At 43.6% G+C, this 25,262-nt stretch overlaps 1 protein-coding gene across 1 annotated transcript in view; it reads left to right on the top strand.

The window, feature by feature from the left end:
* LOC110528351 (testis expressed 264, ER-phagy receptor) overlaps positions 1-25,262 on the top strand; it is an 87,266-nt gene that overhangs the window by 43,275 nt on the left and 18,729 nt on the right. Inside the window, exon 3 of the mRNA XM_021610362.3 lies at positions 20,899-21,073. Coding sequence (XP_021466037.1) covers positions 20,899-21,073 — 175 coding nt within the window. The remainder of the gene's footprint in view (positions 1-20,898; positions 21,074-25,262) is intronic.

Below are 25,262 nucleotides of genomic sequence, written 5' to 3'. Positions count from 1 at the left end.
ATAGTTTGGTAAGATTATTAGTATCTCTGTGAACACTGTGGAAGCCTTATCAATGTCATAGTTTGATAAGATTATTAGTATCTCTGTGAACATTGTGGAAGCCCTATCGATGTCATAGTTTGGTAAGATTATTAGTATCTCTGTGAACATTGTGGAAGCCTTATCAATGTCATAGTTTGATAAGATTATTAGTACCTCTGTGAACATTGTGGAAGCCCTATCAATGTCATAGTTTGATAAGATTATTAGTATCTCTGTGAACATTGTGGAAGCCCTATCAATGTCATAGTTTGATAAGATTATTAGTATCTCTGTGAACATTGTGGAAGCCTTATCAATGTCATAGTTTGATAAGATTATTAGTATCTCTGTGAACATTGTGGAAGCCTTATCAATGTCATAGTTTGGTAAGATTATTAGTATCTCTGTGAACACTGTGGAAGCCTTATCAATGTCATAGTTTGATAAGATTATTAGTATTTCTGTGAACTCTGTTGAAGTTTTTGTCAATGTCATAGTGCAGGCACATACTTTTGTCAGGATGTGTAAAAATACCAACAACACATTAAAATTGTCTCATACTCATTATAGTTTTTTCTTCCTTATTATGCTGTGAGCCTTTGGGTCTGTGAGCCTTTGGGTCTGTGAGCCTTTGGGTCTGTGAACACCAATGATCCTAAGCATTTCTACTGAGTGAAGTGCAGATGATTTGGTCACATGGTTGCGGTGCACCATTCAAAAGCTACCTGGCACATATTCAACAAGCGCATCTGTAGGTGGATAATTTTTCCACCTCACTATACTATAGATGTGGTAAAGAGGTCAATGAAACACAGACCATGGGGGATAGAAGGACGCTTATTTGGCGCATATTCAACAAATCTGATCTAACAAACTTGATATTCATCAAATGATTGATGTTCTGTTACAGGCCCACAATCTGTTTAATAAAGTCTGATTTTAATATATTTGTTTTTTTGCCTCATAACATTTACAAGTAGTCCCTTTTCAGGTTTAGATGAAGTGACTGCTAAATGCTAACTCACGTTCGTATAAGCTGGTAGCATAGCTAGCATAGAGAAGTCAATGTCGTTTTTAACTGTAATGCAGTTGATTGGTGACGTTGACATGAACATTGGGGTTGACATCCATACAAGCATTATACTTCAATTTTTACCTCAATATATAAACAATAGCCTGAATGTAGGCACATTTTCCTGGGGGTAATGGGGAGATTCGGGATCTTTCCCCCACGGCATCTTTCCCGCACGCATTTCCAAATCAAATGAAATCAAGATTTGCAGATGTTATTGCAGGTGCAGCGAAATGCTTGTGTTTCCAGCTCAAACAGTGCAGTAATACCTAGCAATAAAATTATAACCCACACAAGGCCTGTCCCCAACATAAAAAATATAATCTTGGTTGACCAAGAGACAGCTGTTCTTTCGACCAATCGACTTCGGGGGAAGGGTTCTATTGAAGGTCCCAAAAACACAGTGGCCTCCATAATTCTTAAATGGAAGAAGTTTGGAACCACCAAGACTCGTCCTAGAGCTGGCCACCCGGCCAAACTGAGCAATCAAAGGAGAAGGGCCTTGGTCAGGGAGGTGACCAAGAACCCGATGGTCACTCTGACAGAGCTCAAGAGCTTCTGGGAGAACCTTCCAGAAGGACAACCATCTCTGCAGCACTCCACCAATCAGGCCTTTATGGTAGAGTGGCCAGACGGAAGCCACTCCTCAGTAAAAGACAGCCCGCTTGGAGATTGCCAAAAGGCACGTAAAGACTCTCAGACCATGAGAAACAAGATTGTCTGATCTGATTAAACCAAGCTTGAACTCTTTGCTATGAATGCCAAGCATCACGTCTGGAGGAAACCTGGAACCATCCCTACGGTGAAGCATAGTGGTGGAAGCATGGTGGTGGCAGCATCATGCTGTTGGGATGTTTTTCTGCAGCAGGGACTGGGAGACTAGTCAGGATCGAGAGAAAGATGAACGAAGCAAAGTACAGAGAGATCCTTGATGAAAACCTGCTCTTGGGCGCTCAGGACCTCTGACTGGGGTGAACGTTCACCTCCCAAAAGGACATTGACCCTTTAGCACAACCCAGGGGTGGCTTTGGGACAAGTCTCTGAATGTCCTTGAGTGGACTTGAACCCGATCTAACATCTCTGAAGAGACCTGAAAATAGCTGTGCAGCGAAGTCCCGATCCAACCTGACAGAGCTTGAGAGGATCTGCAGAGAAGAATGGGAGAAACTCCCCAAATACAGGTGTGCCAAGCTTGTAGTGTCATACCCAAGAAGACTCGGCTATAATCACTGCCAAAGGTTCTTCAACAAAGTACTGAGTAAAGGGTTTGAATAGTTATGTAAATGTTTTTTTTATACAGTTGAAAAAAAATAGATAGATAGCTTGCTACCAACGAACCAAAACATTGTCTAGAAAGTTGCATTTAGTGGCCTGGCTTGTTAGATTGACATAACCTATCCTAAAAATGTTTTTCAACGGATGTGTTTTTGGTGCAAAAAATAGTGTAGGTAACGTTGCTATTTGGACCAGGCTTCTGCATTGTCATGCCATTTATGTGTTGATATTGCCACATTGCCTGAGTGCGTAATGGGTCCATGGTCAAACAACCACCCCTCATCATTGTCAAACGCTCCCTAAAACACTTCAATGAGCAAGATTTCCTAATCGACCTGGCCCAGGTTTCCTGGAAGGATATTGACCTCATTCCGTCAGTAGAGGATGCCTGGTTTCTCTTTAAAATGCTTTCCTCTCGATCTTTAAAAAAATGTAGAACTAAGAACAGAACAGCCCTTGGTTCACCCCAGACTTGACTGCCCTTGACCAGCTCAAAACATCCTGTGGCGTTCTGCATTAGCATCGAATAGTCCCCACGAAATGCAACTTTTCAGGGAAGTCAGGAACCAATATACTCAGTCAGTTAGGAAAGCTAAGGCTGGCTTTTTCAAACAGAAATTTGCTTCCTGTAGCACTAATTCCCAAAAGTTCTGGGACAGTGTAAAGTCCATGGAGAATAAGAGCACCTCCTCCCAGCTCCCCACTGCACTGAGGGTAGGAAACACTGTCACCACCGATAAATCTACGATAATCGATCATTTCAATAAGTATTTTTCCACGGCTGGCCATGCTTTCCACCTGGCTGCCCCTACCCCGGCCAACAGCTCAGCACCCACTGCAGCATCTTGCCCAACTCCAGACAGCTGATGTTCTGTAAGAGCTGCAAAATCTGGATCCCTACAAATCAACTGAGCTAGACAATCTGGACCATCCCCCGACATTGTTGCAACCCCTATTACTAGCCTATTCAACCTCTCATTTGTATCGTCTGAGATCCCCAAAGATTAGAAAGCTGCAATGGTCATCCCCCTCTTCAAAGGGGGAGACGCTCTAGACCCAATCTGTTATAGACCTATATCCATCCTGCCCTGCCTTTTTCTAAAATCTTCGAAAACCAAGTTAATAAACAGATCACCGACCATTTCAAAACCCACTGTACCTTCTCCACTATGCAATTTGGTTTCCGAGCTGGTCATGGGTGCTCCTCAAGGTCCTAAACGATATCATAACCGCCATTGATAAAAGATAGTACTGTGCAGCCGTCTTCGACCTGGCCAAGGCTTTCGACTCTGTCAATCACCGCATTCTTATCGGCAGACTCAACAGCCTTGGTTTCTCAAATGACTGCCTGGCCTGGTTCACCAACTACTTCTCTGATAGAGTTCAGTGTGTCAAATCGGAGGGCCTGTTGTCCGGACCACTGGCAGTCTCTATGGGGATGCCACAGGGTTCAATTTTCAGTCCGACTCTTTTCTCTGTATATATCAATGATGTCACTCTTGCTGCTGGTGATTCTCTGATCCACCTCTATGCAGACACCATTCTGTGTACATCTGGCCCTTCTTTGGACACTGTGCTAACAAACCTCCAAACGAGCTTCAACGCCATACAACACTCCTTCCGTGGCCTCCAACTGCTTTTAAATCCTAGTAAAACTAAATGCAGGCCGATTGCTGTCCGCACCTTCCCGCCTGACTAGCTTCACTACTCTGAACGGTTCTGACCTAGAATATGTGGACAATTATAAATACCTAGGTGTCTGGTTAGACTGTAAACTCTCCTTCCAGACTCACATTAATCATCTCCAATCCAAAATGAAATCTAGAATCGGCTTCCTTTTTCGCAACAAAGCCTCCTTCACCCACGCCACCAAACATACCCTCGTAAAACTGACTATCCTACCGATCCCTGACTTTGGTGATGTCATTTACAAAATAGCAAACTGGATGTAGTCTCTCAGTGCCATCCGTTTTATCACAAGTCCCATATACTGCCCACCACTGCGACCTGTATGCTCTCGTTGGCTGGCCCTCACTACATATCCGTCGCCAAACCCACTGGCTCCAGGTCATCTATAAGTCTTTGCTAGGTAAAGCCCTGTCTTATCTCAGCTCACTGGTCACCATAGCAACACCCAACCGTAGCACGCACTCCAACATGTATATCTCACTGGTCATCCCCAAAGCCAACACTTAATTTGGCCGCCTTTCCTTCCTGTTTTCTGCTGCCAATGAACAAATGGCAACAATCTCTGAAGCTGGAGTCTTTTATCTCCCTCTCTAACTTTAAGCATCAGCTGTCTGAGCAGCTTACCGATCACTGTACCTGTACACAGCCAATCTGTAAATAGCACACCCAACTACCTCATCCCCATATTATTACTTAACCTCTTGCTCTTTTGCACCCAGTATCTCTACTTGCACATCATCATCTGCACATCTATCACTCCAATATTAATGCTAAATTGTAATTATTTTCGCCTCTAAGGCCTATTTATTGCCTACCTCCCTACTCTTCTACATTTGCACACACTGTACATAGAATAATCTATTTTTATTTTGTTTTGTGTCATTGACTGTTCGTTTGTTTATGTATAACTCTGTGTTGTTGTTTTTGTCGTACTGCTTTACTTTATCTTGGCCAGGTCGCAGTTGTAAATGAGAACTTGTTCTCAACTGGCCCACCTGGTTAAATAAAGGTTAAATTAAAAAAAATAATGACAAGGACAAGTTCAACATTGCAATGTTCATGATTTAATGCGTGCCAAAGCCGGTAAGAAGAAAGGGGACGTTTATACTGAGGCATTGGTGTTTTTTAAAACAAATTAGGCATTCATGACTACCTCAGTTGGTGGAAATAAAAGTACAGGCTTTGTTACCGGCAATACCTTTCAGATATAAAGAAAATACGTAAAAAGGTTAGCGGCAAAACGTTTTGGTTTGATATGTGTCATACTTTTCAGGTGGCTGGACAAAGTGGCCAAACCTGCTGAGCCACTTCTTTGAGATAGAAAGAAATCCACATTCGTGGGATTTTATCCAGTGTCCTCTTGAGGGATTTGTCAGAAAAGCAATTCATAATGCAATTTGGAGCCAGTCAAGTATGAGTGAGTCCAACTGCAGGGTGGGATGGGGCGGAGGTGGGGGCTTCCAGTTCAAGTTCGCACAAATATGGCCCTGTGATTTAGCTAAAGAAAATAGGAGAGATAAAAACATCTTAAAACTGTACTCTTGTTACTCAGATCAGTGACTTCTAAACACACTCTTGTAGTCTTCTTGTTAATTTGGCATGGCTGACCGTAGCTGGGTAAAAGAGGCTGTTAATTGAAGAGAGGAAGAGTGAGATGGGGGAGTGGGGAGAATGATGAATAGCAACAACAGGGTGAGAGAAGGAGAGACAGAGACCTGTCACCACTTGACACTTGCCTATACCCCTATCTCAGTTTGAGTGGTCTGCCCCATAATCTTCTGTCTCAGACTGTGTCTGCCCCCAGTGCCCCGTAATCCCACAGATTACAGCCATTAGACCACACAGGAACCGGCCAAGTGTCACAAACCTGTAAATTAAATACTTGTCCATGACAAGGAGGGCTGAACTGTATTTTATATATTGTCCCAAACACAAGAATGGAGTATGGTAAGAGTGCGTTTAGATTTGCTGCCCAATCATTTTGGAACATTTAGTAGAAGGACCTATAGACTCAATGTCTGTCTCCTCTGTGTGACGCAGTACTATGGGTGCTAGGGGTCTGCTAAATTCTCCCATTGAGTGCAGCTGAGTGTAAACTGATTTTACATGTCCATGAATACCCTGTTTTTACATCTCCCGTAGTGACTTGTAAATCACTGTAAGTCAGACTGGATCTTGTACATGAACAGAATTTATGACATGGTTCCTACTTTATAGAGACCTAATGTATGTGAAAAACCTCATATGAAGAACTCATTAAGACGGCATTCCAAATGGCACCCTACAGGGATTTTTCTGCCATTAAAATCCTTGGGCGGCCTTAGTATATAAAAAAAAAGGTTTTAAAGGTTTTCTACATTTCCGGGATGGAAAAGCAAATTCAGTGTTAACTTCAAAAAAATAAAACCAGATATAAAGTATTCAAAAAATATAATGTACCTATATATATTTTTTTAATAATATATTATTTGAGAACTCCCAATTACCAAAATAAGAGCTGGACTGTCATTCTGTTTGAGTAAAAGAACACAGCATTAGCCATGGAAAAATGCATAGAATTGCAGGAAATTTGCTTTAAAACTGAACATTTTTCTCTGAGCTCCATGCTGAAATTTGTATAATTGCAGGAAATTGGCTTAAATATTCAAGAAATGTCTCTACACCTCCTAGATTGGGGGCCTCTAAATAAATAAATAAATATATTTTAAAACAGTCCAACCTCGCCCATTGCCACCTCCCCTGCCACGCCCACCACCTAAACCCCTTTTTGATCCATAAACTAGTGCAAAAATAGTGCACTATTTTTGACCATGGCCAAAGTCATTTTTTGACCGAAGTAGCGCGGGGAATAGGGTGCCATTTGGGACCGATCCTAAGTATCTCTTGGTATTCCATGGATAGCACTCATTGGAAATGCTAGGATGTAGTCTAGTAGTCTACAGTAGTCTGTCAAGTTCTTTTCGGATGTGTGTGTTTACTGTACATGTGTCACACCCTGACCTTAGTTATCTTTGTTTTCTTTATTATTTTGGTTAGGTCAGGGTGTGACGAGGGTGGTATGTGTGTTTTTGTCTTGTCTAGAGTTTTTTGTATATCTATGGGGTTTTGGATATGTCTAGGTATATGTAGGTCTATGGTGGCCTGAATTGGTTCCCAATCAGAGACAGCTGTTTATTGTTGTCTCTGATTGGGGATCCTATTTAGGTTGCCATTTTCCATTTTGGTTTTGTGGGTTATTGTCTATGTGTAGTTGCATGTCAGCGCTAGTTGTTTATAGCTTCACATTAGTTTTGTTATTTTGTTAGTTTGTTTAGTGTTTGTTTAATAAAGAAGAATGTACTCATATCACGCTGCGTCTTGGTCTCCTCGTTATGACGAACGTGACAGAATAACCCACCAAATAAGGACCAAGCAGCGTGTGAATGAGGAGCGGACATCCTGGGCCCGGGAGAAAGATGAGTGGAGGACATCCTGGACCTGGGAGGAGGTAATGGCAGGGGACAAGACCCTGCCATGGAAGCAGGTGGATATAGCACAGGAGGAAATGTGACGATACGAGGAGTCAAGGCAACCATAGAAACCCCAATATTTTTTTTGGGGGGGGCACATAAAGCAGTCGGTGGAGCCGAGGAGTAAACCAGAGCCAGTCTGGGAGAAGAAGTAGGATTTGGAGGAGAGATAAATGGGGGAGTTATTGAGTTGGTGGAGGACGCACGGATTTGGAATGAAAGAACGTGCCACCTGAGTCAGCTCTCCGTACTCGTCCTGAAACGTGTGTTAAAGTTCCGGAACAATTGATGCCGGCTATGCACACCAGGTCTCCAGTGTACCTTCAAGACCCAGTGCGTCCTGTGCCAACTCCTTGCACTCTCCCTCAAGTGCGCTTTCCCAGTGAGGTGTGTCCTGTTCCTGCTCCTGGCACTCTCCCTCAAGTGCGCCACCACAGTCCAGTACGTCCTCTTCCTGCTCCTCGCACTCGCCCTGAGGTGCGTGTCCCCAGCCCGGTGCCACCAGTGCCGGCACCACGCACCAGGCCTCCAGTGCACCTCAGCAGTCCAGTACGCCCTGTTCCTCCTCCCCGCATTCACCCTGAGGTGCGTGTCCCCAGCCCGGTACCATCAGTGCCGGCACCAGGCCTACAGTGCGCCTCCCCAGTCCAGAGCGTCCGGCGACAGTACCCAGTCCAGAGCGTCCGGCGACAGTACCCAGTCCAGAGCGTCCGGCGTCAGTACCCAGTCGAGAGCGTCCGACGACAGTACCCAGTCGAGAGCGTCCGACGACAGTACCCAGTCGAGAGCGTCCGACGACAGTACCCAGTCGAGAGCGTCCGACGACAGTACCCAGTCGAGAGTCCGGAACCTCCAATGACAGGCCACAGTCCGGGGCCTCCAACGACGGTCCCCAGCCCGGGGCCTCCAGCGACGGTCCCAGCCCGGGGCCTCCAGCGACGGTCCCAGCCCGGGGTCTCCAGCGATGGTCCCCATCCCGGGGTCTCCAGCGACGGTGCCCAGTCCAAAACATCCGCCGATGATCCACGCAGCGAGGGCCCCCAGCCCGGGGCCTATGGCGAGGATCCTCAGTCCAGAGCCTCCGACGATGATCCACCGGTCAGTGCTACAAGAGCGGACTCAGGGTCAAGAAGGGGGGCGGTGTCCAGAACCAGAGCCGCCACAAGGTTAGATGCCCACCCAGACCCTCCCATATAGGTTTAAGGAGTCCACACCTTTGGGGGGTGGGGGGCACTGTCACGCCTTGACCTTAGTTATCTTTGTTTTCTTTATTATTTTAGTTAGGTCAGGGTGTGACACGGGTGGTATGTGTGTTTTTGTCTTGTCTAGGGTTTTTTGTATATCTATGGGGTTTGGGATATGTCTAGGTATATGTAGGTCTATGGTGGCCTGAATTGGTTCCCAATCAGAGACAGCTGTTTATTGTTGTCTCTGATTGGGGATCCTATTTAGGTTGCCATTTCCCATTTTGGTTATGTGGGTTGTTGTCTGTGTAGTTGCATGTCAGCACTAGTTGTTTATAGCTTCACATTTGTTTTGTTAGTTTGTTTAGTGTTCTTCGTTCAATAAAGAAGAATGTATTCATATCACGCTGCGCCTTGGTCTCCTCGTTATGACGAACGTGACAACGTGCCTCACCAGAAGTCTCACAGGGACCTTTTTATACCTATCTAAATATAAACTGCAGTACATTTTCATGTATTTATCTGAAGGGAAATGTGGATGTGGTGTATATGTTCTTTCTCTCTGCAGCTGTTCTGCCCCAGGAACCTGGAACCTGGAGAGGAGAGGAGGAGAGGGAGGATGCTGCTGCCCCGTCCTTATCATCTATCTAGCCTATCCTCCATCCTCGCTGTCTCTCTCAGAAACATCTCTTCTCTAAACTGCCTATCTGTCTCTCACCCCCTACCACCCCATGGGAGATATCATAGGGGAGATGTGACTGAGAGTCCACTGGGAGTTTTCCATGGCATTTAACGTTCTCATCTTATCTTATGGGTCATCATGGAGATCATACTTGATTATCACTAAATTAGCGTACCTTCACTCCATCTCTAGTAGTTGGTCACATCCCTACTGTGTGTGTAGGCCTACCTCTTAGTGATGCATGTGTGTGTAAACCTACCTCTTAGTAATAAGTGTGTGTGTAAACCTACCTCTTAGTAATAAGTGTGTGTGTAGGCCTACCTCTTAGTAATAAGTGTGTGTGTAGGCCTACCTCTTGGTAGTAAGTGTGTGTGTGTAGGCCTACCTCTTGGTAGTAAGTGTGTGTGTAAACCTACCTCTCAGTAGTGTGTGTGTGTGTGTGTGTGTGTGTGTGTGTGTGTGTGTGTGTAAACCTACCTCTTGGTAATAAGTGTGTGTGTGTAAACCTACCTCTTGGTAATAAGTGTGTGTGTGTAAACCTACCTCTTGGTAATAAGTGTGTGTGTGTAAACCTACCTCTTGGTAATAAGTGTGTGTGCAAACCGACATCTTGGTAATATGTGTGTGTAAACCTACCTCTTGGTAATAAGTGTGTGTGTGTGTGTGTAAACCTACCTCTTGGTAATACGTGTGTGTGTGTAAACCTACCTCTTGGTAATAAGTGTGTGTGTAAACCTACCTCTTGGTAATAAGTGTGTGTGTAAACTTACCTCTTGGTAATAAGTGTGTGTGCAAACCTACCTCTTGGTAATAAGTGTGTGTGCAAACCTACATCTTGGTAATAAGTGTGTGTAAACCTACCTCTTGGTAATAAGTGTGTGTGTGTGTGTGTGTGTGTGTGTGTGTGTGTGTGTGTGTGTGTAAACCTACCTCTTAGTAATAAGTGTGTGTGCACACCTACTTCTTGGTAATACGTGTGTGTGTGTGTGTGTGTGTGTGTATGAACCTACCTCTTGGTTGTGTGTGTGTGTGTGTGTGTGTGTGTAAGCCTACCTTTTGGTTGTGTGTGTGTGTGAACCTACCTCTTGGTTGTGTGTGTGTGTGTGTGTGTGTGTGTGTGTGTGTGTGTGTGTGTGTAAACCTACCTCTTGGTTTTGTGTGTGTAAACCTACCTCTTGGTTTTGTTTGTGTAAACCTACCTCTTGGTTTTGTGTGTGTAAACCTACCTCTTGGTTTTGTGTGTGTAAACCTACCTCTTGGTTTTGTGTGTGTAAACCTACCTCTTGGTTTTGTGTGTGTAAACCTATCTCCTGGTTGTGTGTGTGTGTAAACCTACCTCTTGGTTGTGTGTGTGTAAACCTACCTCTTGGTAATATCTGTGTGTACAAACCTACCTTTTGGTAATATCTGTGTGTACCTGCGGATGATGAGAGCCTGAGGCTGTGTATTCTCTGTGGGGGATTTAGGGATGAGGCTGAAATAGCTGTATACCTGCAGCAGCTGTTGGTCTAAACTCAGTCACGACGACAAACCCCCTGGAGACAGACCAGGACTAACCACTCACACCCCTTCCCTAACAGTTAAACCTCTCCTCTTCCTTTCCTTCTTTCTTCTCCACCTCTCTTCCTTAACCACTTTAACTTGAATTAGTGCAACTGTGAAACTTCACAGGTTAATCTTTTAATTACCATTTATTATTATCTCATATTCTGATACTTTTTTTGTTCTCGGACAGAATAATAGGCAATTACACAGTGCCATGCAAACTGGCTGTAATCTATCAATCAATCAATCAAATTAATTTTATATAGCCCTTCGTACATCAGCTGATATCTCAAAGTGCTGTACAGAAACCCAGCCTAAAACCCCAAACAGCAAGCAATGCAGGTGAAGAAGCACGGTGGCTAGGAAAAACTCCCTAGAAAGGCCAAAACCTAGGAAGAAACCTAGAGAGGAACCAGGCTATGTGGGGTGGCCAGTCCTCTTCTGGCTGTGCCGGGTGGAGATTATAACAAAACATGGTCAAGATGTTCAAATGTTCATAAATGACCAGCATGGTCGAATAATAATAAGGCAGAATAGTTGAAACTGGAGCAGCAGCACAGTCAGGTGGACTGGGGACAGCAAGGAGTCATCATGTCAGGTATTCCTGGGGCATGGTCCTAGGGCTCAGGTCCTCCGAGAGAGAGAAAGAAAGAGAGAATTAGAGAGAGCATATGTGGGATGGCCAGTCCTCTTCTGGCTGTGCCGGGTGGAGATTATAACAGAACATGGCCAAGATGTTCAAATGTTCATAAATGATCAGCATGGTCGAATAATAATAAGGCAGAACAGTTGAAACTGGAGCAGCAGCACAGCCAGGTGGACTGGGGACAGCAAGGAGTCATCATGTCAGGTAGTCCTGGGGCATGGTCCTAGGGCTCAGGTCCTCCGAGAGAGAGAAAAAGAGAAGGAGAGAATTAGAGAACGCACACTTAGATTCGAATAGGACAGGAGAAGTACTCCAGATATAACAAACTGACCCTAGCCCCCCGACACATAAACTACTGCAGCATAAATACTGGAGGCTGAGACAGGAGGGGTCAGGAGACACTGTGGCCCACTCCGAGGACACCCCCGGACAGGGCCAAACAGGAAGGATATAACCCCACCCACTTTGCCAAAGCACAGCCCCCACACCACTAGAGGGATATCTTCAACCACCAACTTACCATCCTGAGACAAGGCTGAGTATAGCCCACAAAGACCTCTGCCATGGCACAACCCAAGGGGGGGGGGGGGGGCGCCAACCCAGACAGGATGACCACATGACCACATCTATCAGTGCCATCCGTTTTATCACACTGTTATTGACTACGTTTGTTTATGTGTAACTCTGTGTTGTTTTTGTCGCACTGCTTTGCTTTATCTTGGCCAGGTCACAGTTGTAAATGAGAACTTGTTCTCAACTGGCCTACCTGGTTAAATAAAGGTAAAATAAAAAATACAACTCTAACTGTTTTAAAGCCACTATTGGCCTCATGGGTAAATTACTGAACTGGTTTCCTCCTTTCTGTTAACTGAGTTAGGAAGGACGGCTGTATCTTTGTAATGACTGGGTGTATTGATACACCATCCAAAGTGTAATTAATAACTTCATCATGCTCAAAGGGATATTCAAGGTCTGCTTTTTTATTTTGACCCATCTTTGTGAGGCATTGGAAAACCTCCCTGGTCCTTGTGGTTGAATCTGTGTTTGAAATTCACTGCTCGACTGAGGGACCTTATAGATAATTAATCGTATGGGTTACAGAGATGAGGTAGTCATTTAAAAATCATTTTGAACACTATTATTGTGCACAGAGTGCGTCCATGCAAATCATGTGACTTGTTAAGGGATTTAATTCTTATTGACTCAAGACATTTTAGTATTTCAATTGTAATTAATTTGTAAAATTCTCAAAAAACATAATTCTACTATGAAATTATATGGTATTGTGTGTAGGCCAGTGACAAAATGAAATACATTTCAATTCAGGCTGTAACACCACAACATGTGGAAAAAGTCAAGGGGTGTGAATGTTTTCTGAAGGCATTGTAGATCATTTTATTTATTTGAAACAAACTTTTTCATTTTTAAAATAGGCCTAAGATAAGTTAGAAGAAAAACAAAAAGAAATGGAGGAACTTATTCAAGAAAGATCCAGTGTAATATATTATAAAAATAAAGCGAACTGGATGGAATATGGAGAAAAATGCACCAAATAATTTTTCAATCTTCAATATAGAAATGCGACCAAATTTTTTTTATTAAAACTTGTTACAAATGATGGAGTCACGCATGATTCACCGGATGATATTTTGAAGGAGGAAGTAAAGTACTTTGGGAATATGTTTTCATTTCAGACTCCTCCATCTCCACTAATTGAAACTAATTGTATGGATTTTTTTTCCTAATAATAATTTAAAATTAATATCTGTACAGAAAGACTCATGTGAAGGCCAAATTACAGAGGAGGAACTGCTTGAGGCAATTGGGGCCTTTAAGGATGGGAAAACTCCAGGGCTGGATGGCATACCAGTGGAAGTATACAAAAAGTTTTGAAATATCCAATAAATGTCGTTCCACTTCATGATTGTGTCCCACTTGTTGTTGATTCTTCACAAAAAAAGACAGTTTTATATCTTTATGTTTGAAGCCTGAAATGTGGCAAAAGGTCGCAAAGTTCAAGGGGGCCGAATACTTTCGCAAGGCACTGTATATAGGTTCGGAGCTTTTGTGAAATAGCATAGTTACAAATAGAAATCAGAAATAGAGGAAGGACTAAGAAGGACTAAGAACAAATAAGTGAGAACTATTGTAAAGTAGGCTGTGTCTGTAGAATGTGTATAAGATGTATAAGATGTATGGATTGAAGGTAGAAGCAGAAGTGTTTTAGTTTACTCCAATTGGGGGATCGGCGGAAGGGTTTGCAGGGAATAATAATAAAGGTATATTATTTTTAAAAGTATGTATGTCTATATAGGTATGTGTATGTATGTATGTATGTATGCATGCTTGTATGGATATATATATTTACCCCAAAAAAATGGGGGATTGGAAATGATGCAGACAATTACATTGGAAGCAACATTCTTTCCACAATATTAAGCTGATCCACCCTCAAAAAAAAGAGAAAAAAATAAATAAAAATATGCCTAAGATTATAGTTTTTGCAAGTAGGCCTATTCGAATACCAATGTCAGTTTGGTTATTCGAATAAGCGTGCCCATCCCTACTTGTCTGCTGCTTCTAGTGATTCTGAACGGAACAGAGCACATTATTGACTGTTATAACTATGTCTGAGTGATTGGCATATAGCATTTTAATCGTATTAATGAAATTTGAGCCAATTCCCGTATGTTCCATGACAGACCAGAGATATGACCATTCTAGTCTATCAAATAGATGAAACCTAAGCCTGAGGAGTTGTTGTTTCTGATGAAAGCATCATCCAGGTGATTTGCCTTTGTTCATGCTATTCAATGATCTTTTGAGTTGTGGGCTCCCGGCAAGGCGGCTTCTTCTTTTGAGAAAAGAGGAATTCTTAATTATTTTAAAAAGGAGTTGATCTGGCTTGGTGTGGGATTTTCAATCAGAGGTGTACAGAGGTGTATAGTGTGTGAGTATATTTGATTATTATTATTATTATTATTATTTATTTATTTTTATTTTTTTCTGATAGTAATTCCCCTGATTTCAATAGTTTCTATAACAGCTGCATCATTACATAACATATAACATCATTACTGCATAGCTTGTTGGCCCAAAAAAGTGTTTGTTGAGAATGCTCCAACGCAGTTAACATTTCCAATTATGATATCTTATATAATTGTGATTTATTCAACCCAGATGCAAATGTAGTTGCATTATTTTAATAAAACCTTTGGTGTCATCCCTTTAAAATCTGAGGGTCATCGGCTGAATTTTTATCAATCAATTTTAATTCATTAAATTACATTTCAAATTGATCACTGGATTTTTTTGTAATGAAATGTTGAAACACCATCTTGTGGCTTTTAGGAGATTCTGAAATGTGTAGTTGGCAGTAGTAGGCGTTGAGATCGGACATGCGAATTTAGATTTTCTTAATTTTAGAAAATAGAGTTTTATAAAATCTAAAATCGATTCAGGAGAATGTATTATGCCTGTTTGAGTAGAAGGTGTACTCATTTGCTTTTGAATTATGTGCTTGTCAGGCTTCAATAAGTTTATAATCAGAGAGTAGGCCTACAGTGCCTTGCGAAAGTATTCGGCCCCCCTTGAACTTTGCGACCTTTTGCCACATTTCAGGCTTCAAACATAAAGATATAAAACTGTATTTTTTTGTGAAGAATCAACAACAAGTGGGACACAATCATGAAGTGGAACGACATTTATTAGATATTTCAAACTTTTTTAACAAATCAAAAACTGAAAAATTGGGCGTGCAAAATTATTCAGCCACCTTTACTTTCAGTGCAGCAAACTCTCTCCAGAAGTTCAGTGAGGATCTCTGAATGATCCAATGTTGACCTAAATGACTAATGATGATAAATACAATCCACCTGTGTGTAATCAAGTCTCCGTATAAATGCACCTGCACTGTGATAGTCTCAGAGATCCGTTAAAAGCGCAGAGAGCATCATGAAGAACAAGGAACACACCAGGCAGGTCCGAGATACTGTTGTGAAGAAGTTTAAAGCCGGATTTGGATACAAAAAGATTTCCCAAGCTTTAAACATCCTAAGGAGCACTGTGCAAGCGATAATATTGAAATGGAAGGAGTATCAGACCACTGCAAATCTACCAAGACCTGGCCATCCCTCTAAACTTTCAGCTCATTCAAGGAGAAGACTGATCAGAGATGCAGCCAAGAGGCCCATGATCACTCTGGATGAACTGCAGAGATCTACAGCTGAGGTGGGAGACTCTGTCCATAGGACAACAATCAGTCGTATATTGCACAAATCTGGCCTTTATGGAAGAGTGGCAAGAAGAAAGCCATTTCTTAAAGATATCCATTAAAAGTGTTGTTTAAAGTTTGCCACAAGCCACCTGGGAGACACACCAAACATGTGGAAGAAGGTGCTCTGGTCAGATGAAACCAAAATTGAACTTTTTGGCAACAATGCAAAACGTTATGTTTGGCGTAAAAGTGTCAAACATGGTGGTGGCAGCATCATGGTTTGGGCCTGCTTTTCTTCAGCAGGGACAGGGAAGATGGTTCAAATTGATGGGAAGATGGATGGAGCCAAATACAGGACCATTCTGGAAGAAAACCTGATGGAGTCTGCAAAAGACCTGAGACTGGGACGGAGATTTGTCTTCCAACAAGACAATGATCCAAAACATAAAGCAAAATCTACAATGGAATGGTTCAAAAATAAACATATCCAGGTGTTAGAATGGCCAAGTCAAAGTCCAGACCTGAATCCAATCGAGAATCTGTGGAAAGAACTGAAAACTGCTGTTCACAAATGCTCTCCATCCAACCTCACTGAGCTCGAGCTGTTTTGCAAGGAGGAATGGGAAAAAAATTCAGTCTCTCGATATGCAAAACTGATAGAGACATACCAAGCGACTTACAGCTGTAATCGCAGCAAAAGGTGGCGCTACAAAGTATTAACTTACGGGGGCTGAATAATTTTGCACGCCCAATTTTTCAGTTTTTGATTTGTTAAAAAAGTTTGAAATATCCAATAAATGTCGTTCCACTTCATGATGGTGTCCCACTTGTTGTTGATTCTTCACAAAAAAATACAGTTTTATATCTTTATGTTTGAAGCCTGAAATGTGGCAAAAGGTCGCAAAGTTCAAGGGGGCCGAATACTTTCGCAAGGCACTGTATATGTTGGAGAGCGTTGGTTCCGTGTGGATTGTAGTTGGTCTTATTATATTTGTCCCGCATGTCCAAATGGTGTTTGTCTGTCCCAATAACCAGATGGAATTCAGTTAATTAAAACAATATGTTTTTTAGAGAATCAAAAAACGTACTATCACATGCCACAGTGACTTTCAATGTGGCACCTTCATTGGATGCCACCTTTCCAACAAGTCAGTTTGTCAAATTTCTGCCCTGCTATAGCTTCCCCAGTCAACTGTAAGTGCTGTTATTATGAAGTGGAAACGTCTAGGAGCAATAACGGCTCAGCCACGAAGTGGTAGGCCACACAAGCTCACAGAGCAGGACCGCCAAATGCTGAAGTGCATAGCGCGTAACAATTGTCTGTCCTCGGTAGCAACACTAACTACCGAGTTCCAAACTCCCTCTGGAAGCATCGTCAGCCCAATAACTGCTCATTGGGAGATTCATAAAATGGGTTTCCATGGCCCAGCACACAAGCCTAAGATCACCATGTGCAATGCCAAGCGTCGGCTGGAGTGGTGCAAACCTCGCCACCATTGGACTTTGGAGCAGTGGACACGCATCCCACACAGATCCCTGAATTGGAAAGCTGACTGCAAGCCAGGCCTAATCTCCCAACATCAGTGCACGTCCTGACTAATGCTCTTGTGGCTGATTAGAAACAAGTCCCCACAGCAATGTTCCAAAATCTAGTGGAAAGGCTTCTCGGAAGACTGGAGGCTGTTATAGCAGCAAAGGGGTGACCAAATACATGTAAATAATTTTTTTAGCAATTGTGTAGTAGCCCATATGGGAATGGACATCTCTCCTTAACAGTAGCAAAAACAATTGTAGGGGAATAGTTTCCAACTTATATTGCCACATTGCTTCCAACTTATTGCCACATTTTGCCCATGAGTTGAATCAATGCGCGCGCTGGTGCCCCACAAGTAAACAGCCCCGGTCAGTGTGACACCTCAATATTAGGGGTGTAACGTCAGGAGACACTGTGGCCCCATCCAAGGACACCCCCGGACAGGGCCAAACAGGAAGGATATAACCCCACCCACTTTGCCAAAGCACAGCCCCCACAACACGAGAGGGATATCTTCAACCACCAACTTACCATCCTGAGACAAGGCTGAGTATAGCCCAATAAGACCTCCGCCCCGGCACAACCCAAGGGGGGGGGATGACCACATCAGTAAATCAACCCACTCAGGTGACGCACCCCTTCCAGCGACGGCATGAGAGAGCCCCAGTAAGCCAGTGACTCAGCCCCATTCAGCAATGTTCACACCCTCTTAAGCCAGCCCCACCCATCTCTTCAAGGATTCCCATGTGAGGTCATGTGCTAAACAGTGAGTAGTGTTATAAAGATTAAGACTAAAAGTGGTGAAAGTAGTAGCCTACAATAAGGACAAATTCCAGGTAAACAGAAAGTGTCCCGATATAAAAATTAGATGACGCTTACCCAGACACACTTGCCTAAATTGATGGGTCATGTGAAAGAAATGCTATAAACCCCAGCCACATATTGCTAAGTGGATGGGTCTCAGAAGGTGTAAACGGTACAGCCAAATGGTTACTTGCATAGTAGCAATGTCAGAAATAGATACTATATATTATTTTCTTTATATTGACACGATGTACAAGATCAATATCAATAATTATATCAGTGATAGATGAGGTAGTTATGCATAAAATCAGGCGTAAGTGGCTGAGCAGCAGGATAAAAAAACAAATTGTAGCAGCAACGTATGGCATTTGTCTCAAGAAAGGAGACCTACAGACACACCTGGAGATCTACAGACACACACATCTCAAGAAATCAGTACGGAAGTTAATGCTTGGTCGCAAATGGGTCTTCCAAATGGACAATGACCCCAAGCATATTTCCAAAGTTGTGGAAAAATGGCTTAAGGACAACACATTTAAGGTATTGGAGTGGCCATCACAAAGCCCTGACCTCAATCCTATAGAAAATGTGTGGGCAGAACTGAAAAAGTTTGTGCGAGCAAGGAGGCCTACAAACTTGACTCAGTTACACCAGCTCTGTCAGGAGGAATGGGCCAAAATTAACCCAACTTATTGTGGTAGGCTTGTGGAAGGCTACCCGAAACTTTTGACCCAAGTTAAACAATTTAAAGGCAATGCTACCAAATACTAATTGAGTGTATTTAAACTTCTGATCCACTGGGAATGTGATGAAATAAATAAAGGCTGAAATAAATCATTCTCTCTACTATTATTCTGACATTTCACATTCTTAAAATAAACTGGTGATTCTAACTGTCCTAAAACAGGGAATTTTACTAGGATTAAATGTCAGGAATTGTAAAAACTGAGTTTAAATGGTCTGGATTTAGAGTCACTCAAAATGAAAGTGGAAAACCACACTACAGGCTGATCCAACTTCGATGTAATGTCCTTAAAACAAGTCAAAATGAGGCCGAGTATTGTGTGTGGCCTCCACGTGCCTGTATGACCTCCCTACAATGCCTGGGCATGCTCCTGATGAGGTGGCCGATGGTCTCCTGAGGGATCTCCTCCCAGACCTGGACTAAAGCATCCACCAACTCCTGGACAGTCTGGTGTAACGTGGCATTGGTGGATGGAGCGAGACATGATGTCCCAGATGTGCTCAATTGGATTCAGGTCTGGGGAACGGGCGGGCCAGTCCATAGCATCAATGCCTTCCTCTTGCAGGAACTGCTGACACACTCCAGCCACATGAGGTCTAGCATTGTCTTGCATTAGGAGGAACCCAGGGCCAACCGCACCAGCATATGGTCTCACAAGGGGTCTGAGGATCTCATCTTGGTACCTAATGGCAGTCAGTCTACCTCTGGCGAGCACATGGAGGGCTGTGCGGCCCCCCAAAGAAATGCCACCCCACACCATGACTGACCCACTGCCAAACCGGTCATGCTGGAGGATGTTGCAGGCAGCAGAACGTTCTCCACGGCGTCTCCAGACTGTCACGTCTGTCACATGTGCTCAGTGTGAACCTGCTTTCATCTGTGAAGAGCACAGGGCGCCAGTGGCGAATTTGCCAATCTTGGTGTTCTCAGGCAAATGAAAAACGTCCTGCACGGTGTTGGGCTGTAAGCACAACCCCCACCTGTGGACATCGGGCCCTCATACCACCCTCATGGAGTCTGTTTCTGACCGTTTGAGCAGTCACATGCACATTTGTGGCCTGCTGGAGGTAATTTTGCAGGGCTCTGGCAGTTCTCCTCCTGCTCCTCCTTGCACAAAGGCGGGGGTAGCGGTCCTGCTGCTGGGTTGTTGCCCTCCTACGGCCTCCTCCACGTCTCCTGATGTACTGGCCTGTCTCCTGGTAGCACCTCCATGCTCTGGACACTACGCTGACAGACACAGCAAACCTTCTTGCCACAGCTCGCATTGATGTGCCATCCTGGATGAGCTGCACTACCTGAGCCACTTGTGTGGGTTGTAGACTCCGGCTCATGCTACCCATAGAGTGAAAGCACCGCTAGCATTCAAAAGTGACCAAAACATCAGCCAGGAAGCATAGGAACGGAGAAGTGGTCTGTGGTTATCACCTGCAGAACCACTCCTTTATTGGGGGTGTCTTGCTAATTGCCTATAATTTCCAGCTGTTGTCTAATCCATTTGCACAACAGCATGTTAAATTTGTTGTCAATCAGTGTTGCTTCCTAAGTGGACAGTTTGATTTCACAGAAGTGTGATTTGACTTGGAGTTACATTGTGTTGTTTAAGTGTTCCCTTTATTTTTTTTGAGCAGTGAATACAGTGGGGCAAAAAAAGTATTTAGTCAGCCACCAATTGTGCAAGTTCTATGACAGACAAAATGATTTTAAAAAATGCAGAAAGTCACATTGTAGGATTTATAATGAATTTATTTGCAAATTATGGTGGAAAATAAGTATTTGGTCACGTACAAACAAGCAACATTTCTGTCTCTCACAGACCTGTAACTTCTTCTTTAAGAGGCTCCTCTGTCCTCCACTCGTTACCTGTATTAATGGTACCTGTTTGAACTTGTTATCAGTATAAAAGACACAATGTTTCTCACTTCCTTCTGTCTCTCTTCCTCCCCTTCCCCTCGCCCCCTCTCCCTCTCTCCCCCCAGGAGAGGAAGTTGTGTGCACACCCATGCCTGGAGATCTACAGAGATGACCTGATCCACTACATGAGTCCTCTGGCTCGCCAGGGAGATTTCTACGTACCAGAGGTCCGTCAGGACCCGGACAGGAGGCTGCTGGGAGACAATGACTCTGAGGAGGACAGAGGGACCGACATCACAGGTACACTACAGTAGGCCCTAGACCAGGGCTCTCCAACCCTGTTCCTGGAGAGCTACCCTCTTGTAGATTTTTGCTCCAACCCCAGTTGTAACTAACCTGATTCAGCATATCAGCCAGGTGCACTAGATTAGGGTCGCTCTCCAAGAACAGGGTTAGAGATCCCTGCCCGAGACACACACACACACACACACACACACACACTCTCTCCACTGGGCTATACTTAGTACTGTACAAGTAGAGAACATTATTTGGGGTGTTCACCCACTCTGCCCAGAGTGGGTGAAAATGTGCTTTGGTGGTGATAATTGAATTTCCTTATATTATAAAATGCATTTTACCAAGACACATATGATTCTTCATGTTCTGAATAGTTCAGTGGGGTCTTTGTATAAAATATCATTAACATTATATCCTAAAAGGCAGATTTCATGATCTAATACATCCGATAATAAGCACCGAGCTATGTTGACAGAGCAGTGCAGCTTTCTTAGAGACTTTTGGGGATTTTACATGTTGTGGTAGTCTGCAAAGTTGTTTCCATGGGTTGCAGAAAGCTACACTGAACAAAAATATGAACATGTTGGTTTCATGAACTGAAATTAAAGATCCCAGAAATGTTCCATATGCACAAAAATCTTATTTATCTCAAATTTTGTGCGCACGGTTTTTACTGCGGACTGGGGAGTTTTTCAGGATAAGAATAAACAGATTGGAGCTAAGCACAGGCAAAATCCTAGATACAAATCTAGTTCAGTCTGCTATCCATCAGACTTTGGTAGAAGAATTCACCTTTCAACAGGACAATAACCTAAAACACAAGGCCAAATCTACATTAGAGTTGCTTACCAAGAAAACAGTGAATGTTCCTGAGTGGCCGAGTTACAGTTTTGACTTAAATCTACTTGAAAATATATGGCAAGACCTGAAAATGGTTGTCTAGCAATGATCAACAACCAATTTGACAGAGCTTGAAGAATTGTTTTAATAATAATGGGAAAATGTTGCACAATCCTGTTGTGGAAAGCTCTTAGCGACTTACCCAGAAATAATCTGTAATTGTTGCCAATGGTGCTACTACACTGAACAAAAATATAAACGCAACATGTAAAGTGTTGGTCCCATGTTTTATGAGCTGAAATAAAAGATCCCAGAAATGTTCCATATGCACAAAAAACGTATTTCTCTCAAATTTTATGGACAAATTAGTTTACATACCTGTTAGTGAGCATTTCTCCTTTACCAAGATTATCCATCCATCTGACAGGTATGGCATATCAAGAAGCTGATTAAACAGCATGATCATTACACAGGTGCACTTTGTGCTGTGGACAATAAAAGGCCAGTCTAAAATGTGCAGTTTGGTCACACAACACAATGCCGCAAATGTCTCAAGTTTTGAGGGAGCATGCAATTGGCATGCTGACTACAGGAATGTCCACCAGAGCTGGTGCCAGAGAATTCAATTTTAATTTCTCTACCATAAGCCAACATGTCGTGTCTCAAAAACTATATTGATCTCTGTTGTTTTATGTCTTCCGGTTTTCGAGAAGGATGACAAGTTCAACGCTGAGCCTGTCAGTTAGCCTCACACAGTATCCAGCCTAGCTGACGCTATTTTCCAGATTTTTGACCTTTTTTTTTTTCATCTGGTCTCCATTAATTTAGTCCGCTTAAATTTGGCCATCCTACAAGGGTAAAAACTCAATACATTTTAAACAGAAAGACAATTTTAAACATTTATTTTTCCCATTGGTCAAAATATGTGTTTTTGATTGGACACCCTACATCCGTCAGATTCAACTCTTGACTTTGAAGCCAGTTCCACTGCTTTTTTTCCATTGTTCCCCTCTAATCAGGGACTGATTTAGACCTGAGACACCAGGTGGGTGCAATTATTAGGTAGAACAGAAAACCAGCATGCTCTGAACCTCATAGGGTAAGAGTTGAATACGCCTGCCCTACATTATTACATCCATGGGCATACTGTACTATATATTTTAACGAATACATACTGTATCAATGGAAGCACAATCCTCATATGGATTGGGAGCTTAACACTTTGTCTTTGAGGCCATTGCCCAGTCAATCAGCAGGGGAACCAGTAGGCCTATGCTTCTTTGTTAACTGATTGAATCACTAGTAATAATAGATATGACTGTCCACATTGGAAGTTGTTAGAACACAGATAGCTAGTTGGCAGAGAAATACACATAATGTGAATGTAATGGTGATCCACAGAATAACAGGCCACTCCATGGTATTAGCAGAGAATAGTGTATTTTTGAAAAACTACAAAAACTATGTATAATTAAATTGGACGATAATGTTACAAAAATATGCAGTATATGTTTTGTGTGTTATTGTCGCATCATTTCAGTTTCCAGTTGGTACCAAAGGGATTTGGATCTTGTTGATGGTTGGTGGTGTTTATGAGCTGAATCCCCACGGTGTGTCGTAGTGTGCCTGTGTTTATGAGCTCCTAGGGTGTGCTCCTGTCCTGTGAGTGACACACACACACTCTCTCACACACACACACACACACACATACACTGTATCCTGTGAGTGACACACACACACACACACACACACACACACACACACACACACACACACACACACACACACACACACACACACACACACACACACACACACACACGATCCTGTGAGTGAGACACACACACACTGTATCCTGTGAGTGAGACACACACACACACACACACACTGTATCCTGTGAGTGACACCCTGTCAGGTGCTAATGAAAGGCTAAGACCCACAGAACACTGCTGTCACTCACCAGGGGGCTGGTCACAGCCACCACCACCACCATATGCCCATAAAACACACAAACACACACACCTGGGTAGACGTCACTTACTAGGGGTCTGTCCTTCACCACCACCATATGTATGGCCTGATGCTGCTCAGTGCTCACCCATACTAGACTGGGCTGGCCTGTAGCAAAGTCCCCTGGGCTCCATTAACACTGTGGCATGGCACCTAATGTTTAATCAACAGTAAGAATGAGAGGTGAGGTTTATGAATACTAACAGTGTTTGCATCCCAAATGGCTCCCTATTGCCTTCCATAGGGCACTACTTTTGACTAGATCCCTATAGGCTATATAGGGACCATTTGAGACACAGCCAATGTAACTGCTTTATGAGGATATGTTTAGGAATGACTGGATATATTGGCTCAAATAATTTGGACAGACACTCATGCAGGTAGTTTGATGCAGAACATAGTCAAAAAGGTGATTTAAAGGAAATAAGGAGGGGTCAGACTAGAAGTGAGACTTGGAGGGGAGACAAAATAGAGAATTAATGTTTTAGAGAGCGAGAGAGAGAGCGAGATGGTGGTACAAGATTAGTCTCCACCCAAACATCACCAGAGATAGAATGTGTTGCTGTGGTTGTGTCATGGAGGTGTTGTACACGCTGTCAGTCTGTCTCTGGGAGTGTATGGGGGGGATTCCATAACAGGTATTGAGGGCCACATATTTGCCTAGACCTAATTCCATGGATGACTCTGCACGAACTGATAAGATGAGAAAGTTGAGTGATCTAAATCGACACATAGCTGTGACTTCATATCTACCATAGACTGCGAAGGCTATATCGCTGAGAGATATCCTTCCAGGACCCGTGAGCTTGGCCTACAGCTTCAGCATGCCTGATTTCCCTTAAAATCATCTTCCACTCCGCTCTTAACCTGCCAAGTGAGCCATTAACGTTACTCCAGCCACAAGGGAAGGGAGGGGAGGCAGCCTGGTCCTGGCCTAGAGGCACGCAACGTGGTGGGCTGGGTATGGACCTACAGGCACGCAGAGGGGCGGGGCACGGCACAGCGTGGTAGGCTGGGTATGGACCTACAGCCGCGGGGCGGGGCACAGCGTGGTGGGCTGGATATGGACCTACAGGCACGCAGCGGGGCGGGGCACAGCGTGGTGGGCTGGGTATGGACCTACAGGCACGCAGCAGGGCGGGGCACAGCGTGGTGGGCTGGGTATGGACCTACAGGCACGCAGCGGGGCGGGACACAGCGTGGTGGGCTGGGTATGGACCTACAGGCACGCAGCGGGGCGGGGCACAGCGTGGTGGGCTGGGTATGGACCTACAGGCAGGGCACAGCGTGGTGGGCTGGATATGGACCTACATACACGCAGCGGGGCGGGGCACAGCGTGGT

The sequence above is a fragment of the Oncorhynchus mykiss genome, chromosome 7 (genome assembly GCF_057628025.1).
Source record: "Oncorhynchus mykiss isolate SJ-2025 chromosome 7, ASM5762802v1, whole genome shotgun sequence".
Taxonomy (NCBI): Eukaryota; Metazoa; Chordata; class Actinopteri; order Salmoniformes; family Salmonidae; genus Oncorhynchus; species Oncorhynchus mykiss.
The sequence above is the reverse complement of the archived record's forward strand: the minus strand, read 5'-3'. Positions and strand labels throughout refer to the sequence as shown.